Source organism: Malus domestica, chromosome 07 (genome assembly GCF_042453785.1).
Source record: "Malus domestica chromosome 07, GDT2T_hap1".
NCBI lineage: Eukaryota > Viridiplantae > Streptophyta > Magnoliopsida > Rosales > Rosaceae > Malus > Malus domestica.
Genome location: NC_091667.1, coordinates 20,245,975 through 20,265,692, shown reverse-complemented (window position 1 = coordinate 20,265,692; position 19,718 = coordinate 20,245,975). Strand labels below are relative to the sequence as shown.

At 39.2% G+C, this 19,718-nt stretch overlaps 2 protein-coding genes and 1 non-coding gene across 4 annotated transcripts; 1 reads left to right on the top strand and 2 right to left on the bottom strand.

Moving 5' to 3' along the window:
• Positions 1 to 143: 143 nt before the first annotated feature.
• On the bottom strand, positions 144 to 217 carry TRNAV-CAC (transfer RNA valine (anticodon CAC)). Its single transcript has one exon. It is a non-coding gene; the product is annotated as a tRNA-Val (tRNA).
• A 10-nt stretch (positions 218 to 227) lies between these two features.
• Positions 228 to 12,360, bottom strand: LOC103431696 (serine/threonine-protein kinase 12-like). 2 transcript variants are annotated; one of them, XM_008369876.4, is made up of 13 exons: positions 12,224 to 12,360; positions 12,078 to 12,123; positions 11,545 to 11,778; positions 2,801 to 2,875; positions 2,552 to 2,632; positions 2,274 to 2,368; positions 1,945 to 2,065; positions 1,789 to 1,868; positions 1,578 to 1,640; positions 1,358 to 1,470; positions 1,189 to 1,274; positions 953 to 1,071; positions 228 to 599 (listed from the first exon to the last, which is right to left on the bottom strand). In XM_008369876.4, exons 2-13 carry the CDS (start codon positions 12,102 to 12,104, stop codon positions 458 to 460), a joined length of 1,236 nt encoding a protein of 411 aa, XP_008368098.4. In that variant the 5' UTR covers positions 12,105 to 12,123; positions 12,224 to 12,360; the 3' UTR covers positions 228 to 457. The 2 variants fall into 2 exon arrangements, with proteins under 2 accessions (XP_008368098.4, XP_028961535.2); XM_029105702.2 differs by lacking the exon at positions 12,224 to 12,360 and having other exon boundaries at positions 12,078 to 12,216.
• A 3,113-nt stretch (positions 12,361 to 15,473) lies between these two features.
• LOC103451739 (cytochrome P450 CYP749A22-like) lies at positions 15,474 to 19,025 on the top strand. Its single transcript, XM_008391162.4, has 5 exons — positions 15,474 to 15,817; positions 15,908 to 16,134; positions 16,874 to 17,106; positions 17,829 to 18,204; positions 18,291 to 19,025. Exons 1-5 carry the CDS (start codon positions 15,532 to 15,534, stop codon positions 18,717 to 18,719), a joined length of 1,551 nt encoding a protein of 516 aa, XP_008389384.3. The 5' UTR covers positions 15,474 to 15,531; the 3' UTR covers positions 18,720 to 19,025.
• The last annotated feature ends 693 nt before the right edge of the window (positions 19,026 to 19,718 follow it).

The following is a 19,718-nucleotide window of genomic DNA, read 5'->3' as shown; positions in this document are numbered from 1 at the left end:
TGTCGACGTCTCTCAACTGCCAGCTTTATCAATTATTTTGTTAGACTGAGGGTTACTTTCGTCCATTTCGTACAATAGAAGCCTATGAATTTCAATTCATCTTAAAACTTTCCAATAAACAAAAAATAAATAAATAATATAAATGTCTGAGCCCGGGTTCGAACCGGGGACCTCTAGTGTGTGAGACTAGCGTGATAACCGACTACACCACCCAGACGAATCGTTGATTACCTTCAAACAGAAAATATATAATATAATGTTCGGTACTATTTGAAAGAGTTTGGAAAGGTAAGTTTATACAGAAAACCTGGTTCCAACCAATATTAACCAAAACATTAAAAAAGGTAGCTACTAATCTCGTAAACAAGTTTATACAGAAAATACCACATGCATATACATACACACACAAAAAAGAAGGATGAGCTTTCTTGACATGTATAAGACTTCCATAGATCCTTTAGGAAATGACACAAACACCGCTACACGTACCCATTTTCCTCTTGTTCTTTAACTTATCCTGAATCTCCTCCAGCTTCACAATAATCTCTTCAAACGTCGGCCGGCAATCTGGATTCTGGTGCCAGCATTCTTTCAGAAGCCTTCATTATACAATTAAAACGCTTAATTTCATAGTTGATTATCCTCACACAATAGCAGAAGCAATTTTTTTTTTTTTTAAAAGCACGACAATACCGAAAGAGCCCTAAACTTACTAGGTTTAGTTGCTAAATCTTGCTTGCATTGGTGGAATGAGTTTAGTTTTAGATGCAAGTTTGGAAACAAATTCGAGAGCAATGAGTTCTTAAGCGAACAATTTGTACATGCAGACATACTTTTTAACTGCATTTTCTCAGCACCAGAAACTAAACAAGTTTATATCTGTAAATTTTATTCTAATGGTTGTTAAAGAATCTGCTATGGCGAAATATTCAACTAGTCCAAGAACACTCACGTCCTGATTGGTTCGGGGTACAAATAAGAGTAGAGAGGTGGTCGAGAATCCTCATATGCGCGCTTGTCTGCAATTTTTTCTGGATCCTCTGCCAGATTAGGTGGTCCTCCGAGAAACATCTATAACAAAAAAAACATAACTGTGTATGACATTCTGAAAGGGCAACCTCGATATACCAGAAATAACGTTCGTGTTTGTTAGAAAGGCTTACTTGAGACACAAGTTTATAAGCTCACCTCATGTACTATGAGAGCGAACGAGAAGATATCAATACTTGTTCCATATGATTCTCGACGATAAACCTCAGGTGCCATATAACGATCTAGCAAATATGATTAGAGCAGATCAGAACAAGTACCAAAATATCTAGGGATACTTGATTTTGAGCAAAAAGACGTGTCTTACATGAACCTGTTCTTCCAGTCATTTTATAACCCGATACATCATTTTCCTGTGCAATTTTACTTAAGCCAAAATCCGTGACCTTGAGGCGCCCGGCTTCATCTTGTAAAACATTTCTATAGAACAAAGAAGAAGAATTAGCAGAACAAAATCCGTAGAGCTGTGCTAAGCTGAAAGTCGTGTATTTTGACAAAAATGCATTTACAATTTTTTCGAGCTGTACCTTGGTGTCAAATCCCGATGAATTATAGGGCGCGGTTTATGCTGATGGAGATAATTCATGCCTCTGTGATGCAAAGTTACTCAGTGTAAGTACGCATTATATACTCAACAGGCTTCCACAATCACTTATATTACATCAACACCGGTGAATCACAGTATGAGATGGAAAATTATATTACAGAAGCACATATCAGTAGTATATAAATGCGGACCTGGCGATATCTAGAGCAAAAGAAACTACAGTTTGTAGATCAAGTCTTCCTTTTCTCTTCAATATATCATGCAAACTTCCCTGGTGCATTCACATTGGTGTAAGAAACATGAACATGAATTTCAAAGGAAAGAAGTTAAAAGATTGAATTACTAACATTGCAAAGATACTCGGTAAGGAAGATCAAGCGGTCAGGGTGCTTCAAAACACCAAGGAATTGCACGATATTAGGGTGGCGCAACTTTTGCCACAAAGCGAGTTCCTTCATAAAGATATTCCTGCATTTAGAAAAGTTAGTTCAACTTTCTTGAATCGAAAAATAAAGAAAAAGAGAAACTTACAACTCTCTGAAGCTTTGTATCGAATTTATACTCATTATAAGCTTATGGATGACTTATTTTTACTTTAACTGATCTATTAATTCTGGCATCTACAAGATGACAACAAACCATCAGATCAAAGATATGCATAAATAGAGAAACTCACTTCACTATTGGATTGGAAGCAATGGACGAGCGGATTGTTTTAGCAGCAACTTCTGTACCGCGCCACCTCACTAAATAAATCTCACCATATGATCCCTGCATTGCTATGTAATTCAAGTAAATGCAGTATTGCGAACGGGATATAAAACCAAGAATGCGTAGGTCCAGAGGTTAGATATTTCACATATATATCCCTATTGAACAAAGTTAGAACCGAAAATGCGCTGAAGTCGATTCAAATTGATTACTGCCAGAAGAAATAGAATTAACAAAATTTACCTCTCCAATAAGTGCTGCTTCATCCATGTTCACCTCTCTGTGATCAAGTTCATAGCATGGAAGCTGGGAATCAAGCCCTACCTTTAAGATATAAACATTTTCCAATAAGTTCGTATATTCAATATGTAAGAATGCCTATATATTAATAATTTCAAAAGAAATGCAGTTTGCAGACTACATGGAAAACAAAGAAGTTGGTCATCTGTTAATCTTGACAAGACAAGTGTATGAATTAGGAAAGTTAATTACTGGATCTATTCCACCCTTAGCCTCCAATATCTTGCAAATCGCCTCGTGACTGAAGCTACGAGCATCTGATAGTGGCTGCAAAAGATCACTCATATCAGCAAATGCCTCAAACCATTGGTATTAATTCGACAACAGAGAGATTATGGTATAAGGGAAAATCCAGAAAAAGATATTTGCAACATCCGCAAAGAGAAAATATAATTTTTCTTTTGATCAATTTCTTTAACTCCGCCTATGTCTTACATGGCCGGTCCCAAGCCCGGATAAAGGAGGAGGGGGAGGGCGTCAGGTAGTCGACAGCCGGCACTCCATGATCACGTCGAATCCTTATGAAAATGAATCCAGAACAAAATCGCGCTAAAGCTAGGGCGTCACCCGTAAGTGGCGCGCTGTGTGGCCTGAGCACAGTGATAAGTGAGCAAGGGTCGCTGTATCTCCATCGGCACCCGGATGCAGTGTTAAATGAGCAAGGGGGCCATAGAAACTTCTTTTCGAACGACTCCACTCAAAGTTGTTTGGGAGCATATGCTCCTATTAACTTTACCCGGGACACACAAAAGAAGTACTTTGATCCTATTAGACGGGGGAGGGTGAAGAAGCTAGGACAGAAGGGTAGAGTTCAAGAGAGCAAAATGCGTTTAGGAACGTGGAATATAGGAACCTTAACGGGAAAATCTATGGAAGTAGTGGAAGTTATGGTGAGGAGAAGGATAAATATTATGTGCCTACAAGAAACTAAGTGGGTTGGTAGTAAGGCAAAGGATCTAGAAAACTCAGGGTTTAAACTTTGGTATTCGGGCACAAATAGAACGAGAAACGGTGTTGGCATCATCGTGGACAAGACCTTGGTACAAGATGTTGTAGATGTCAAGAGGGTAGGAGATAGAATCATGGCAATCAAGATTGTAATAGGACAAGAACTTATCAATGTGATTAGTGCGTACGCACCTCAAGTAGGGTTGGATACGAGTTCGAAGGAGAAATTTTGGGAAGATCTTGGAGACTTGGTGCAAGGAATTGCTCAGACGGAGAAGTTATTTATAGGAGGAGATTTAAATGGACACGTGGGCAGGGAGACAGGCAACTATGGAGGTTTTCATGGTGGCCATGGTTTTGGGGAGAGAAACGAGGATGGGGAAGCTATCTTGGATTTTGCAATGGCATATGATCTCTTCTTAGCCAACACCTTCTTTAAGAAGAGAGAAGAACATGTGATCACCTACAAGAGTGGGTCGTCAAAAACACAAATAGATTTTCTTCTAATGAGGAAAGGGGATCGTATAACTTGTAAGGATTGCAAAGTTATACCAGGAGAGAGCGTGGCTAATCAACATCGCTTGTTGGTGATGGATGTACATATCAAAAGAGTAAGACAAAAGAACAAGACTTGGAAGTGCCCAAGGACTAGATGGTGGAATCTAAAAGAAGAAAAACAAGCCATTTTCAAAGAGAAGGTAATCACCCAATGTGTGTGGGATAGAGAGGGGGAAGCTAGCCAAATGTGGGATTCCATGGCTAGTTGTATCCGAAAAGTAGCAAAAGAGGTATTAGGAGAGTCCAAGGGCTTTGCCCCACACCAAAAGGAATCTTGGTGGTGGAATGAGGAGGTACAAACAAAGGTGAAGGCTAAGAAGGAATGTTGTAAAGCCTTATACAAGGAGAGGACTGATGAAAATGGTGAAAGGTATAGAAAAGCGAAGCAAGAGGCGAAGAAAGCTGTCAGAGAAGCTAAGTTAGCGGCTTACGACGATATGTATAAACGACTAGATACCAAAGAAGGAGAGTTGGATATCTATAAACTATCTAGAGCAAGGGAAAAGAAGACAAGGGACCTAAACCAAGTGAGGTGCATCAAGGATGAGGATGGAAATGTTCTTGCTACAGAGAACGCGGTTAAAGACAGATGGAGAGGTTATTTTCATAATCTTTTCAATGAAGGACATGAAATGAGTGCTTCTTTAGGGGAGTTGAGTAACTCAGAAGAGTGTAGAAACTACTCTTTTTATCGTCGAATCCGGAAGGAAGAAGTGGTTGTAGCTTTGAAGAAGATGAAGCATAAAAAAGCAATAGGCCCAGACGATATACCAATCGAAGTGTGGAAACTTTTGGGAGAGACAGGTATAACATGGCTCACTGACCTTTTCAATAGGATTTTGAAAACGAAGAAGATGCCAAATGAGTGGCGAATGAGCACTTTGGTGCCTATCTACAAGAATAAGGGCGACGTACAAAATTGCATGAACTATAGGGGTATTAAGCTAATGAGTCATACAATGAAGCTCTGGGAGAGAGTCATTGAGCATAGATTGAGGCAAGAGACACGGGTTTCGGACAACCAATTCGGGTTCATGCCAGGGCGCTCAACCATGGAGGCAATCTATCTCTTACGAAGATTGATGGAAAGATATAGAGATGGGAAAAAGGATTTACACATGGTCTTTATAGATTTGGAAAAAGCGTATGATAGGGTCCCAAGAGACATTCTTTGGAGGATTTTAGAGAAGAAAGGAGTACGAGTAGCATATATCCAAGCTATAAAGGATATGTATGAAGGAGCAAAGACTGCCGTAAGAACTCATGAAGGACAAACCGAAAGCTTTCCCATAACTGTAGGATTACATCAAGGCTCATCCTTAAGTCCTTACCTTTTTGCGTTGGTAATGGATGAGTTAACACGACATATTCAAGATGATATTCCTTGGTGTATGCTTTTCGCAGACGATATAGTGTTGATAGATGAAACTCAGGAAGGGGTAAATGCAAAGCTTAACCTTTGGAGAGAAGTGTTGGAATCTAAAGGTCTTCGCCTAAGCCGATCAAAGACAGAATATATAGAGTGCAAGTTCAGTGCAAATGGAGGCCAAAACGAGTTAGGGGTGAGGATCGGAGATCAAGAAATACCAAAGAGCGACCGTTTTCGTTACCTAGGATCTATCTTGCAAAAGAACGGAGAATTAGATGGAGATCTCAACCATAGAATACAAGCTGGATGGATGAAGTGGAAGAGTGCATCCGGCGTGTTGTGTGACCGCCGTATGCCACTGAAGCTCAAGGGAAAATTTTATAGGACGGCAATAAGGCCGGCGATGCTGTATGGCACAGAATGTTGGGCGGTGAAACATCAACACGTACACAAAATGGGTGTAGCGGAGATGAGGATGCTTCGTTGGATGTGTGGGCACACGAGAAAGGATAAGATTAGGAATGAGGATATCCGGGGTAAAGTAGGAGTAGCCGAAATTGAAGGAAAGATGAGAGAAAATCGGTTACGGTGGTTTGGACATGTGCAAAGAAGGCCTACTGACGTTCCGATTAGAAGATGCGACTATGGGACAGAGGTTCAGGGCCGAAGGGGTAGAGGAAGACCTAGGAAAACTTTGGAAGAGACTCTAAGAAAAGACTTAGAGTACTTAGATCTAACGAAGGACATGACACAGGATCGAGCACAATGGCGTTCTAAGATTTATATAGCCGATCCCACTCAGTGACTTGGATTTTCCAAGTCTCCAACCGAGAAGTTTTCCTCACTCGGGAAATTAAGGGAACACTACCCCAACCTACATGCTCCACTCAGAAAGCTTCAACATACAAGCTTTAACAAAAGAAAATTCAAAGAACTTAGCGAAGAAGGCTTTGGTGTATTTAACACAATACGTTGAAATGAAGGAAAGCTTATTTATTGATATCCCCGATAAGCTACAAATATGTACATATACATGAGTCAAAATAAGCACACAAGAGGGAGCCTTCACAAAGGTTGCTTAGGAGAAGTCTCAGCAGTCGGTAGAGCCCCAGAAAGAGAAGGCACCGGAGGGGGATCATTTGGAGCCTCAGTACTGGACAGAACCCTAGAAGGAGGAGGCATCAGAGGTTGATCATTTGGAGCTTCATTACGCGGTACAGCCCCAGAAGACGAAGGCAATAAATGCCTTTGGAACAAACCCACAAATCTCTGATGATCAAGTAAAACCTGACCATCAGTTTCTTTCATCTGGTCAAGCTTCCTCTTCATGTTTGTAGCATAGTCATGTGCGAGCCGGTGCAACTGTTTATTCTCATGCTTGAGCCCTCTAATCTCATGTTTGAGACTCATCACTTCAGCCGCCAATGATTCAACTTGGCGGGTTCGAGCAAATAGGCGTTGGGCCATATTAGACACAGAACCTGCACACTGAACACTGAGAGCCAGCGAATCCTTAACAGCTAACTCATCAGACCGTTTGGAAAGTAGTCTGTTATCTTTGGGAGTGAGAAGGTTCATGGCCACCACCGCAGCGGTCATATCATTCTTCATCACGGAATCCCCAACGGTAAGAGGACCAGTAGGGGAGACGAAGGATGGGCGCCATATGTTGTCTGGAGAAGGCGGGGCTGCCTCTTCAACAAGGTTCAAGTCAAAACGACGGTCGGAGGGGCCAGACATTTTCAAAGGTGTTGAAGAGAGAAGAGGTCGGACAAATCAAGATCTTAGAAGTGCAAGAATGAAGCTTCTACTGGTGGAGATTCAAGTGTGCTTTGGAACTTAATGCCAGCCCCTATAAAAATCTGCACTCGACGAAGCTTCAGAAATCGAAGAGGCGCCTGCTCAGAAATCGAAGAGGCGTTTGCTTTCTCAAAAGCTGGGCTGCTTAGAGATCACGAGGGTTGATCTCAGAAATCGAAGAGGCGTTTGCTTTCTCAAAAGTTGGGCTGCTCAAAGACCACGAAGGCCGATCTCAAAAATCGAAGAGGCGCTCGCTTTCTCAAAAGCTGGGCTCCCCAGAGACCACGAGGGCCGATCTCAGAAATCGAAGAGGCACCTACTTTTCCAGCCTTTTCCAGCCTTGTCAGCACCTGTCACACGCACACTCAGTTTTGCGGAAATTATGGGCATTCTGTCAAAGACTTCTGGGGAAGTAGAAAACACATGAATCTTACTGTTCAATCACCCACTTCTCACACGCAACAATAGCTCATGGGTACCACAGATAACTTTGCCAAAGTTCTCTGCCAAAGTTGAGCACGTGAAGCTTGCAGCTCCCACTACATCGCTCTGACCAAGAAGGGTAAAAGAATAGCAAAGAAACAGCACTAACAAAGTTTAGACCCATAAATTTTGAAGGTCTAGCTACCATATTATTACCCACAAGGGTAAAGGAACAGTACCACTGCTGGATAATTGGAAAGTCCCTGTGTGTCAACCTCTGTGCTTCGTGGCAAGGTAGACTAGCAAACATGCCCAACCTTTACTCACATTCGAGAAAACACTCCCAATAAGATTGCTTGCTCCAAAATCGAAGAGGCACCGTCCTCCGAATCTCGAGAGCCAGACTCCCAACATGACTACTTTCTCAAAATCGAAGAGAGGGTAAAGGAACAGTACCATTGCTGGATAATTGGAAAGTCCCTGTGTGTCAACCTCTGTGCTTCGTGGCAAGGTAGACTAGCAAACATGCCAAACCTTTACTCACATTCGAGAAAACACTCCCAACAAGATTGCTTGCTCCAAAATCGAAGAGGCACCGCCCTCCGAATCTCGAGAGCCAGACTCCCAACATGATTACTTTCTCAAAAATCGAAGAGACACTGCTCCCCGAATCTCGAGAGCCAGACCCCCAGCATGATTGCTTTCTCAAAAATCGATGAGGCATCGTTCTCCGAATCAATCGAAGAGGCGCTCGCTTTCTCAAAAGCTGGGCTGCTCAGAGACCACGAGGGCCGATCTCAGAAATCGAAGAGGCACCTACTTTTCTAGCCTTGTCAGCACCTGTCACACGCACACTCAGCTTTGCAGAAATTATGGGCATTCTGTCGAAGACTTCTGGTGAAGTAGAAAGCACATGAATCTTACTGTTCAATCACCCACTTCCCACACGCAACAATAGCTCATGGGTACCACAAATAACTTTGCCAAAGTTCTCTGCCAAAGTTGAGCACGTGAAGCTTGCAGCTCCCACTACATCGCTCTGACCAAGAAAGGTAAAAGAATAGCAAAGAAACAGCACTAACAAAAGTTTAGACACATAAATTTTGAAGGTCTAGCTACCATATTATTACCCACAACTGTAAAGGAACAGTACCACTGCTGGATAATTGGAAAGTCCCTGTGTGTCAACCTCTGTGCTTCGTGGCAAGGTAGACTAGCAAACATGCCCAACCTTTACTCACATTCGAGAAAACACTCCCAATAAGATTGCTTGCTCCAAAATCGAAGAGGCACCGTCCTCCGAATCTCGAGAGCCAGACTCCCAACATGACTACTTTCTCAAAATCGAAGAGAGGGTAAAGGAACAGTACCATTGCTGGATAATTGGAAAGTCCCTGTGTGTCAACCTTTGTGTTTCGTGGCAAGGTAGACTAGCAAACATGCCCAACCTTTACTCACATTCGAGACAACACTCCCAACAAGATTGCTTGCTCCAAAATCGAAGAGGCACCGCCCTCCGAATCTCGAGAGCCAGACTCCCAACATGATTACTTCCTCAAAAATCGAAGAGACACTGCTCTCCGAATCTCGAGAGTCATACCCCCAGCATGATTGCTTTCTCAAAAATCGAAGAGGCATCGTTCTCCGAATCTCGAGAGCCAGATACCACAGACCACTTTTTCAAAGTGCTCTGACAAAGTTAAAACATGTGAAACTGGCAGCTCCCACTATCGTGCTATGACCAAGCAGGGTAAAGGAATAGCATTACTACTTGTTGTTAGGGAGACTCCTATATATGTCGACCTCCATCCCCAACGGACAGGCAGACCTGCAAAAATGCTCAACCCTTCATCATATCTGAGAGGGCACTCCCAACGAAGCCTTTCGAAATATTCAGCTTTCTTTCCCCCCGATAATACCTCTGCAAACAAGCTATACTAGAGCAAGAATATCTCATATCATCAGGGTTAAAAGCAAGAGTATCCCATATCATGCTTTTTCCCTGTCTTTTCTTTTGGCCTTGTTTTTACCTGCAAGACAAGGAGAAAGAGAGCAATCAGTCAGCACTTGGAATCAAGCTTCCAGCCAGGAACTGACTGCCTGGAACCCCTTACCTGATTACTTACCTGGCATTGCTCTCGAGTACTCATCTTCAACATCTTATGTTTCCAGGGAAGATTCCGCATCTGCTTGAGGAACAGATAGGGCAAGTGCGAAGGATACAAGGAAACATGTGGAGACAAGCGTAACATCACACGTGCCGATACATTCATTACTCTGTCAAAAGCAAAAGTATCCCATATCAGCAGGGTGGAACGTACTCTAGATTTGATGGACTTGTTTTGACCCTCAAATTCTTCAGTCGGCCTTATACTCTGGAGGAAACCAGAAAACCCTCCAGCTCAGTTCAAGAATAAGCCTGTGGAAAGTTACTTCTTCAAAAGCAAAAGTATCTCATATCATCTCTTCTCATTTTTCTTCTCTTTATCCTTCATGCTGCTGCAAGATGGGGAGAAGGTGAACAATCAGTCGGAGCTCTGATTGCTTACCTTGTCTGTCACCTCTTTCAGCAGACCCCCGAGCTCGGCGACTTGGGGGACTCCTACTACATGGTTTGTATCGCGCTTGACCAAGCCTGAAACTACAAGTAAGCTTCAAGTGAAATTGATACATTACCTTGTGCATCTCCACCAGTTAAAGATACCACCCCTGGATGGAGGAAGAGTACTTCCAGAGAAGATGCCACATCTACCTATGAGACAGATAAGGCAAGTCAAGACGACACCACACTCCGATACTTAGAAGTTTCGTGATTACGAGATCATTCTCCCACAATATTTCCTAATGTCATTTGTACTAAATCATTCACTTGTACTCACTAAATGAGAGCTTGAACCTATGTACTTGTGTAAACCCTTCACAATTAATGAGAACTCTTCTATTCCGTGGACGTAGCCAATCTGGGTGAACCACGTACATCTTGTGTTTGCTTTCCTATCTCTATCCATTTATATACTTATCCACACTAATGACCGGAGCAATCTAGCGAAGCTCACAAAAAGCGATCGTTTTCGCTACCTAGGATCTATCTTGCAAGAGAACGGAGAATTAGATGGAGATCTCAACCATAGGATACGAGCTGGATGGAAAGAGTGCATCCGGCGTGTTGTGTGACCGTCGTAGGCCACTGAAGCTCAAGGGAAAATTTTATAGGACGGCAATAAGGCTAGCGATGTTGTATGGCACAGAATGTTGGGTGGTAAAGCATGAACACGTACACAAAATGGGTGTAGCGGAGATGAGGATGCTTCGTGGGATGTGTGGGCACACGAGAAAGGATAAGATTGGGAATGAGGATATCCGAGGTAAAGTAGGAGTAGCCGAAATTGTAGGAAATATGAGAGAAAATCGGCTCCGGTGATTTTGAACATGTGCAAAGAAGGCCGACTGACGCTCCGGTTCGAAGATGTGACTACGGGACAGAGGTTCAGGGCCGAAGGGGTAGAGGAAGACCTAGGACAACTTTGGAAGAGACTCTAAGAAAAGACGTAGAGTACTTGGATCTAACGGAGGACATGACACAAAACCGAGTGCAATGACGTTCTAGGATTCATATAGCCGACCCCACTTAGTGGGAAAAGGCTTTGTTGTTGTTGTTGTTGTTGATCAATTTCTTTGTTCCTTTATTTTGATCATACAGTCTTAACCAAACAAATTGTGACAATCTATATATATATATATATATGGTGATCCTATGTCGTAGAAAATGCTTCAGTACTTCTTATGAGCCAAATCGAAAAAATTCACGCATCAATGGCAAAAACACTGTTGAACTTACAGTGCGGCCCCACCGATCTGTGGAGTTCACATCAGCACCTTTCTGAAGAAGAAGAGCAACAATCTCAGTGCAGCCTTCACAGGATGCCAAGTGAAGAGCTGTTCTCTTATCATAGTCAGCTAAATCTGGCTCCACCCCTTTCTCTAGCTCGCGCATCACTCCTGCTTTGTCACCCTTGCTCGAACAATATAGCAGCCGGTATGGACCTTCAAATCCAACCACCTTTTGAGACTTCTGCATGTTGCAACAGCAAGTAATGTTTTCAACATTTTTCTTACAATTGTTAGGATTTAAAATTCATGCACCAATAAAAAAAAACTAAAATTTGTTCACCAAAAAAATAAAAAATCACAAGCTCCTATCAGAAATCTATTAAATTTCAGTTGGTTTTCAGATTTTAATCCATCCCTCTATTTGTTTTCTTGGAAAATGAACGAGACTAAAACTAAAAACTAAAAATGAAATATTTTAAGAAACAATAAATTGAAAAAAAACCTGTTAGAGTGATGTGAAAAGATGAGAATCAGGATTACCTTAGATGATGACAAGCAATCTTCCATGGGATGAAGTTAGAAAACCCTGAAAGCAATTGGAAAATAGAGTGTGATTTTTTTTTTAAAATTTTTGTTTAAGGAAATTATAGGTTGGATTAGAGATAATGCAGCTGATTAATTAGTACGTTTGAAATGCATGTCAACACTTATGATGTTTCGGAGTCCTCAAAGCCTGTTAAATGTCTGTTTATGAGGTTTTAGAACGAAAGGGCAGGAGAGCAACCTCGTACTCTTCGCTCAGTTAAAGTTTGGATTTGGTTGACCTCTTGTTTGGTTACTGAGAAAGTTGAATAGGAAAATAGTGTACTTTTCTTGACCTATTTTCCCATGGTTTCTGTCAGAAGACAATTGGATCAGTGAGGTCCAGAGTTGCCAAAAGAAAATTGATACAATGTATTTTGTGTATAATATACATTTTCAAGGACGGCAAATACAAAGATGTCTACATTCTCTACAATATGTATCTTCTTCAACGTATTATATACGTTGTCTTTTTGGTTAGACTCAACCGTTGATATTGCCAAGATAATTCATACATCAATTAAACCAAATCGATCCAGCCGTTCATTGGACAATGTATATACAACATGTTTACTTTATTTATTTATTTATTTATTTTAATAAACGATATTATCAACACTAGAGGGTGGGGGGGGGAGTGGGCTAAGACCAAGGAAGAAAATATCGGTAATATCGGTAGTCCGAAAACACGGAAATATCGATGGAAATATCGATGGAAATATCGATATCGATAAAAATTACATGGAAACCACAGAAATTGTAAGAAAAACTTGGAAATTTTTATTGAAACTTTGCAGGATGTTTATTTAGTCAATTATCTATTAGTTTATCACAAAAAATTGGAAGGAAATGCATTGCATGATGGATTTAACTGATTTAAGTTGATTATATAGCGAGCTGGCAAACATTGTGAATGTAGAAAATATGTAGTAATTAATGAAAGAAGTTTAAACACACCATAATCATTTATATATAATGAATTAGTACAATATTTTACACTTTATACATTGCATGGTAAGATACATGAGTGACTTAGTACCACATAGAGTTCCTATGAGGTTCAAAATTTTCACTATCTTCATCATCTCTATTTGTAGAGTAAGTGTATTGTGAAGAGTAGTCAGCAACCATGGCAATGGTTTTCAAGAACCAAAACCCAAAAGTCAATAGGAAACCGAATACTTCGGTATTTTTCGGGATTACCAAACAAATGGGATTTGGAAACCAATCCCATATCGAAAATTTCGGTATTTTTTAGGATGGGATTCCCGAACTTCAAGATGGTTTTGGTTTGGGATTTTTCGGTTTGGGTTTGGGATTTTTTTGGTTTGGTTTGGGATTTTCGGGAATTTTTTCCAGCCCTACCATGTAAGTGACCAAATAAAAAATAGAAAAATTAAAAACCACATGCCATTGACTAAGTAATTAATTGACACAATTTAAAATATAATACCACAAAAAATTTGGAATACGTGCAAATTTGTTTCTTGTAAAAAGAATTCAAAACAAAACAATATATATAAATATAGTAGCATATTATCACAACAACATAAGTGATATGGTGGTTAAGGCGTTAAGGACTCAAATGGGAGGGGGTTCGAATCCCTTTAGTCTCAAAATTGAGACTTTTCAGAAAATTTTAAGAATTTTTGGATGTCGGTTTAAGAAATTTTAAGAATTTTAAGACTTTTCAGAAAACTACTTGTTAAAATATCGGTAACTCAAAAAAACAAAAATATCGGCGATATTTCGCCGATATTTTCGATATTTAAATCCTTGATTGATATTAAAAAGCAATGTCGAAATAAACTTTGTGGTTCTTTTTTTTTTTTAGAAAGAACCTATCAATAGCTTATTTTTTAGACTGAGTCAATTGTTCAATTTTTCTTTTTCTTTGACACTTCAAGTAGCCAAATTGATATTTTCTAGTAGGTGTCATCTTTTATATCTCAAACAATATCACAATAAAATTATAGTAATTATGAACAATGAAACCTAATAGTCTGCAATACGTGTGCGTCTATTGATTTTTTGTGACTGCTCTCCTCTTGATTTTGCCCTGAAAAGTACAAAAGAAAAAAAAATATTATAAATAAGAAATACCCAAATCTTCAAATTCCAAGTCAATATACTTAAATTAGTAAATATCTAACTTTAATCGAAGTCTATATCATTCTGATCAATTGAATTGTCTTCATATTCGGAAATTTCTCTTCAATTTCATGAATTTATAAATTAGGATTTACTAATTTGTGGAAAAAAAGAACAATAGGAAGAGAGAAGTAAAGTAGATTGCAGCGGGAGTGATGGGAATTCTGACACTGGAGTCTGGAACTGGAACTGTGGTGTGAATTGTGAAAGAAGAAAAAGGACAATGATTATCTGCCCTTTAATTTTTCATGCCCTTTCATGCCTTCCTATTTTATGTGGTCACGGTTAAGCCACGTTAACATTTTATATTATTTTTTATAAAGATAATAAAATTAAAATAAATAGTAATATAAAATATTAACGTGACTTAACAGTAACTACACAAATAAAAAAGCATAGAAGGGCATGGAAAATTAGAGGGACAATCTTTGTCCGAAGAAAAATGAGAGCAGCGATGGGATTTGAGCGTGAGAAAAGAAAAGTAGGAAGCAACAGTGATGGGACTCAGCGGTTGGGAATCAGCCATCAGATTTTTATATACATATTTCTTGATTGGATTAATATTTTTATATAATATTATTTTGTATATTATTATATTCAGCAAAAAATTATTTTTGCTGGGCACGTATCTGATGGCTTTTGGTCCCATTAGACCATCTCCAACCCTTGGGCTAAAAGTCAAATTTTTTAGCCCGGAAAATTTAGCTTTTAGCCCAGAAACATCTTTTCTGCTCCAACCCTTCTACCCTAAAATTTTAGCCCGGAATTATTAAAGAATGAAATTAGCCTAAATTTTTTTCTTAAATCAATTGTTTTAAAAAAAATAAATATGTAGATTATTGTAAATTAATTTTATGAACATTTTAATCTAAAAAAATTTAAATTCCGATAAACATTTCGCATTTAGCCCGGGGGGAAAGCTGGGGGGTATTTGGCCCAGAAATAGCATTTGGCATTTAGCCTAAAATTTTAGCATGGATTGGAGAGTGTTTGGGGGGGTAATTTGGCTTTTAGCCCAGGGTTGGAGATGGTCTTAGATTTTTATATATATTTTTTTTTTGTTTGATTAATATTTTTATATAATATTATTTTATATATTACTATATTCAATAAAAAATTATTTTTTGGGATCCCAAAATTTTGAACCCTGTGCAGTGGAACCTGTCACAGCCTTAAAAGCGGCTCTGGTTAACAGTACAGATTAAAGAGCAAGAATACTTTACAAAATATGGTCTGCTGATTGAAAACCCAGTTAACAAAGATGATGAGTGCTTTGGGAGGACAATTAGTCATTCTTCCAAGCTTTCTGTGTGTGTTCCTTGTCTTACTCCTCATCAAGATCTTTCATAAGCTATGGTGGACTCCGACTCGATTGCAGAAGCTGATGGCTTTGCAGGGGATCACAGGCCCTCCTTACAGACTTATCCATGGAAACACGAAAGAAATCACCGACATGATCAAGGAAGCAATGAGCAGGCCGAAAAATTTATCACACGACGTATTTTCTGTAGTTCAACCTCACATTCACTCTTGGACTCAGATATACGGTAACAAATGATCTTGATTAGTTAACTACTTTTTTAAATCGTAGTTTCGATCAAGATAAATTTGGTCATCTTTAGCATGCTAATTTACAGGTAAGAATTATCTTCAATGGCATGGTTCTAAGGCTCAGTTGATCGTTACGGACCCTGAATTATGCAAAGAGATATTGAACAACAAAGATAGAGCTTATCCGAAAATAGAGACCCCTTACTTTGACAAGAAGCTATTCGGAGATGGCCTTCTGACAACAACTAAACCTGAAAAATGGGCGAAATTGCGAAAGCTGGCTACCCATGCTTTCCATGGAGAGAGCTTAAAAGTAAGTTTTTACGGTTACAGCTGCTTTCTGTTAGCTATCCTACATCGGTCGCGGAAGTAAAAAATAATGACTTTAAATAGGATTATCTTACTCTAACTAATATCGAGATTTTTTATGATAAAATTACACATTTGACGGATTTAATAGGTGATAATTACTAACTTAAGGCAAGTATAGATATCGTTAGAATGGGACCTCCGGGCCCGTCGATTTAAAAATTTCAACATGATATTAAAGCCCTAGATACGGGCTCGTGCAAGCCAAAAGGCTTGTCACAAAGTGTGAGCTTGGTAACAAACCTAGACTCTTAACATATAGTAGCCTCTGAGTTCTTAAGAAACACTTCTTGGAAAGATTGAAAACAAGTTTAGATTCCAAAACACTTCTTGGAAAGATTGAAAACAAGTTTAGATTCCATCGGAGTCGATCTCTGAGTTTCAATTACCGATGTGTGAATCTCTACGTGTGAACCACTAAATGAGGTTCCACATGAGGTGGCATGTTGGCTATCCCGCGGAAAATAAAAAATAATGACCTTAAATAGGATTACTCGACTCTAAATAATACCGAAGCTTTTGTGATAAAATCTCATACCTAACTAACGGATGAGGCAGGTGGTAAATACGATATTATCGGTATCGTTAGAGTGGGCTACCGGACCTGTCGATCTAATAATTCCAACACTTTCATGCAAGTTGTAGGTAAATCTGCTAACAGAATGATTGTGTTGTTTTACTAGAGTATGACTCCAGCAATGGTAGCTAGTACTGAGACAATGCTGGAGAAGTGGAAAAGTTATGAAGGAAAAGAGATTGAGGTTTTTCAAGAGTTTAGGTTGTTCAGTTCGGAAGTGATCTCCAGAACAGCATTCGGCAGCAATTATATCGAAGGAAAGACCATTTTCGAGACGCTGGCGAAGTTAGGCGTCTTAGTGTTCAAAAATTCTCTCACAATCAGGGTTCCCGTATTCAGGTAACTTCCTGTAAAAGAAAAAAAAATTCTGATTACAAGAAGGGATGTGAAACATGCTCAATTTGATTTCACTATGTAGCTGAAGCTGACTCATTCGGCTTGTTATGCATAGAATCATACTTCTCTATCATGGTAATTTTTTCCACATATCTGTTGACGCAGCAGTGGAGTTATGGACTATTACTTCTTTTTCTTAGAGCATCTCTAGAAAAGATGTCGAAATATCTTAACAAATAATAACGGTAAAAAAAAAGAAAAAGCAGTAGCAATTTTTTTCAATCGAGAAGGTAAATCTGATGTGATATGATATGACATGGTATTTCTTTCATTTGCTGCCAAATTTGACGGCAACTTCAAAAAAAAAAAAATAATTATTAAATGCTTTTTATTAATTTTTTTTATTAGTTAAAAGTCTTGCCTTTTAATTTCTTTTCATTACTTTCATTACCAATGCAATGTTTAAATATTTTATACCCTTTAATTCATTTTCTTTCATTACCAATGCAAAGGAAATAAAAATGAAATTTTATTTTACGTTTAAAATTTAACATATTGGGTGGAAAACAAAACTTTAAAAGATATCAAAGTGCCACATAAGATATCAAATTTATTTATTTTTTTTTTTAAATGTGACATCTCCTTTTGTTCAAAAGAAAATAAAAAAATAAAAATTTGACATCTCCAAATATAGCTAAACTTTATTCTTTCATTTAATGTTGCAGTAAGTTTTTCAAAACCAGTGATGAGATCGAAGCAGACAAGCTAGAGAAAGGACTGCGCGTCTCCATAATGGAGATTGTTAAGAGAAGAGAAGAGAAGGCCACCGGAGGAGAAGGCAGCTTTGGGAGTGATTTTCTTGGATTACTTTTAAAGGCTTATCATGATACGAATGACGACCAGAGGATATCGGCGGATGAATTATTTGAACTATGCAAGGAGTTTTACCTTGTTGCACAAGAAACCACTAATGCTTTGCTTGCTTGGACTGTCTTTCTTTTGGCGCTCCACACGGATTGGCAAGAAGAAGTGAGAAAGGAGGCTGTGGATTTATTTGGCAAACACACTCCGAATGCTGATGGAATTGCCAAACTGAAAACGGTAAGAAATCCGAGAACTCAATCATAATGAGCTTGTCGGTTAAGTTTTAAACTCTGATTTGTTATATACTTTTCATTTTCATGCAGATGAGTATGGTGATCAATGAGTCTCTAAGGTTATATTCTCCTGTTGCTACTATTATAAGGAAAACCGAAAGGGAAGTTGAACTTGGAAAAGTCATTGTGCCCGCAAATCTCGAACTGATTGTCCCAAATCTAGCACTTCACCATGATCCTCAAATATGGGGAGAAGACCTGCAACTTTTCAAACCCGAGAGATTCTCTGAAGGGGTTGCTAAAGCAACTGACAACAATGTAGGCGCTTTCATACCGTTTGGATTGGGTCTTCGAAGCTGCGTGGGCATGAATTTTACAAATATAGAAGCAAAGATTGCTTTGTCAATGATTCTACAGCGATACTCCTTCACCCTTTCCCCGGGTTATGTCCACCTACCCTTTCATTATCTTACAGTCCGTCCGAAACGTGGAATTCAGGTAATGCTACACTCACTTTGAACTCCGAAGACCAGAATTGCCAAATATCTTGCACTTGGTTGGTAGTATGGAGTACCTAGAAATTGTAGCCTTATGATATGTGTTGACGTCAGTCTTTATTATAAATATTCTAGGAGAATATTTGGTAAGATTAGGATTTGTAATTGATACTAGTCCTTTGTAATTAGTTTCCTTATCTTTTCTAATTAGTTTCCTTATGAAATACGGTATGTGTGCCTATATATTGTAAACCCTTCAAATATTCAGCCATACACGTTTCTATTATATGATGGCTTAAGCTATAAGCAGTTTTTTTTTTCTTTCCAATTATTGTTCTCTTTCGTTTGTCAGAATTTTTTGGATAATCCGAGCAAAGTTTTTCTTTTTGTTTGGCGTACGCCGTAATATGTAACGTAATTGATAAGTTAACATGGCAGCACAAGGTTATGCTACTTCCGGGCACGGCTAAAATCAATACAAACTAGAGGTGACGGTAGTTCCATTAACATAGATAGTGTAGACTTCGAAATTTCGTAAATAAATGTTGACCGATAAATCAAAGTGTCAACGCTCATGTATTACATAAATTTTACACGTAGCGTGTGACTCAACGAAAATTGAAATGAGTTGGAAAAGTCATCAAATAGGACACGTGTCAACACCTGGCAGAAACGACTTATTTCATCTGGGATATTATATTCAAAATTAGGCATTGGAAAATTCTATAAATACAAGCTCATTTCATTCATTTAAAGGAACCAATTCATATTACACCTTGAAGCTCTGAAACTCTGAAGCTCTCAAGCATCCAGGTTCCCGAAGAATCAAGAAAGTGTTCTTCGTTCTTCGTTCATCGTTCTCCCAAGATCAAGCCTCGACGGCCCTTGGATCAACAATCATCCACCTTCAAGATCAAGCCCCGACGGCCCTTGAAGAAAGCGTTCTTCATTCTTCGTTCATCGTTCTTCCAAGATCAAGCCCCAACGGCCCTTTGGATCAACAATCATCCACCAATTCAAG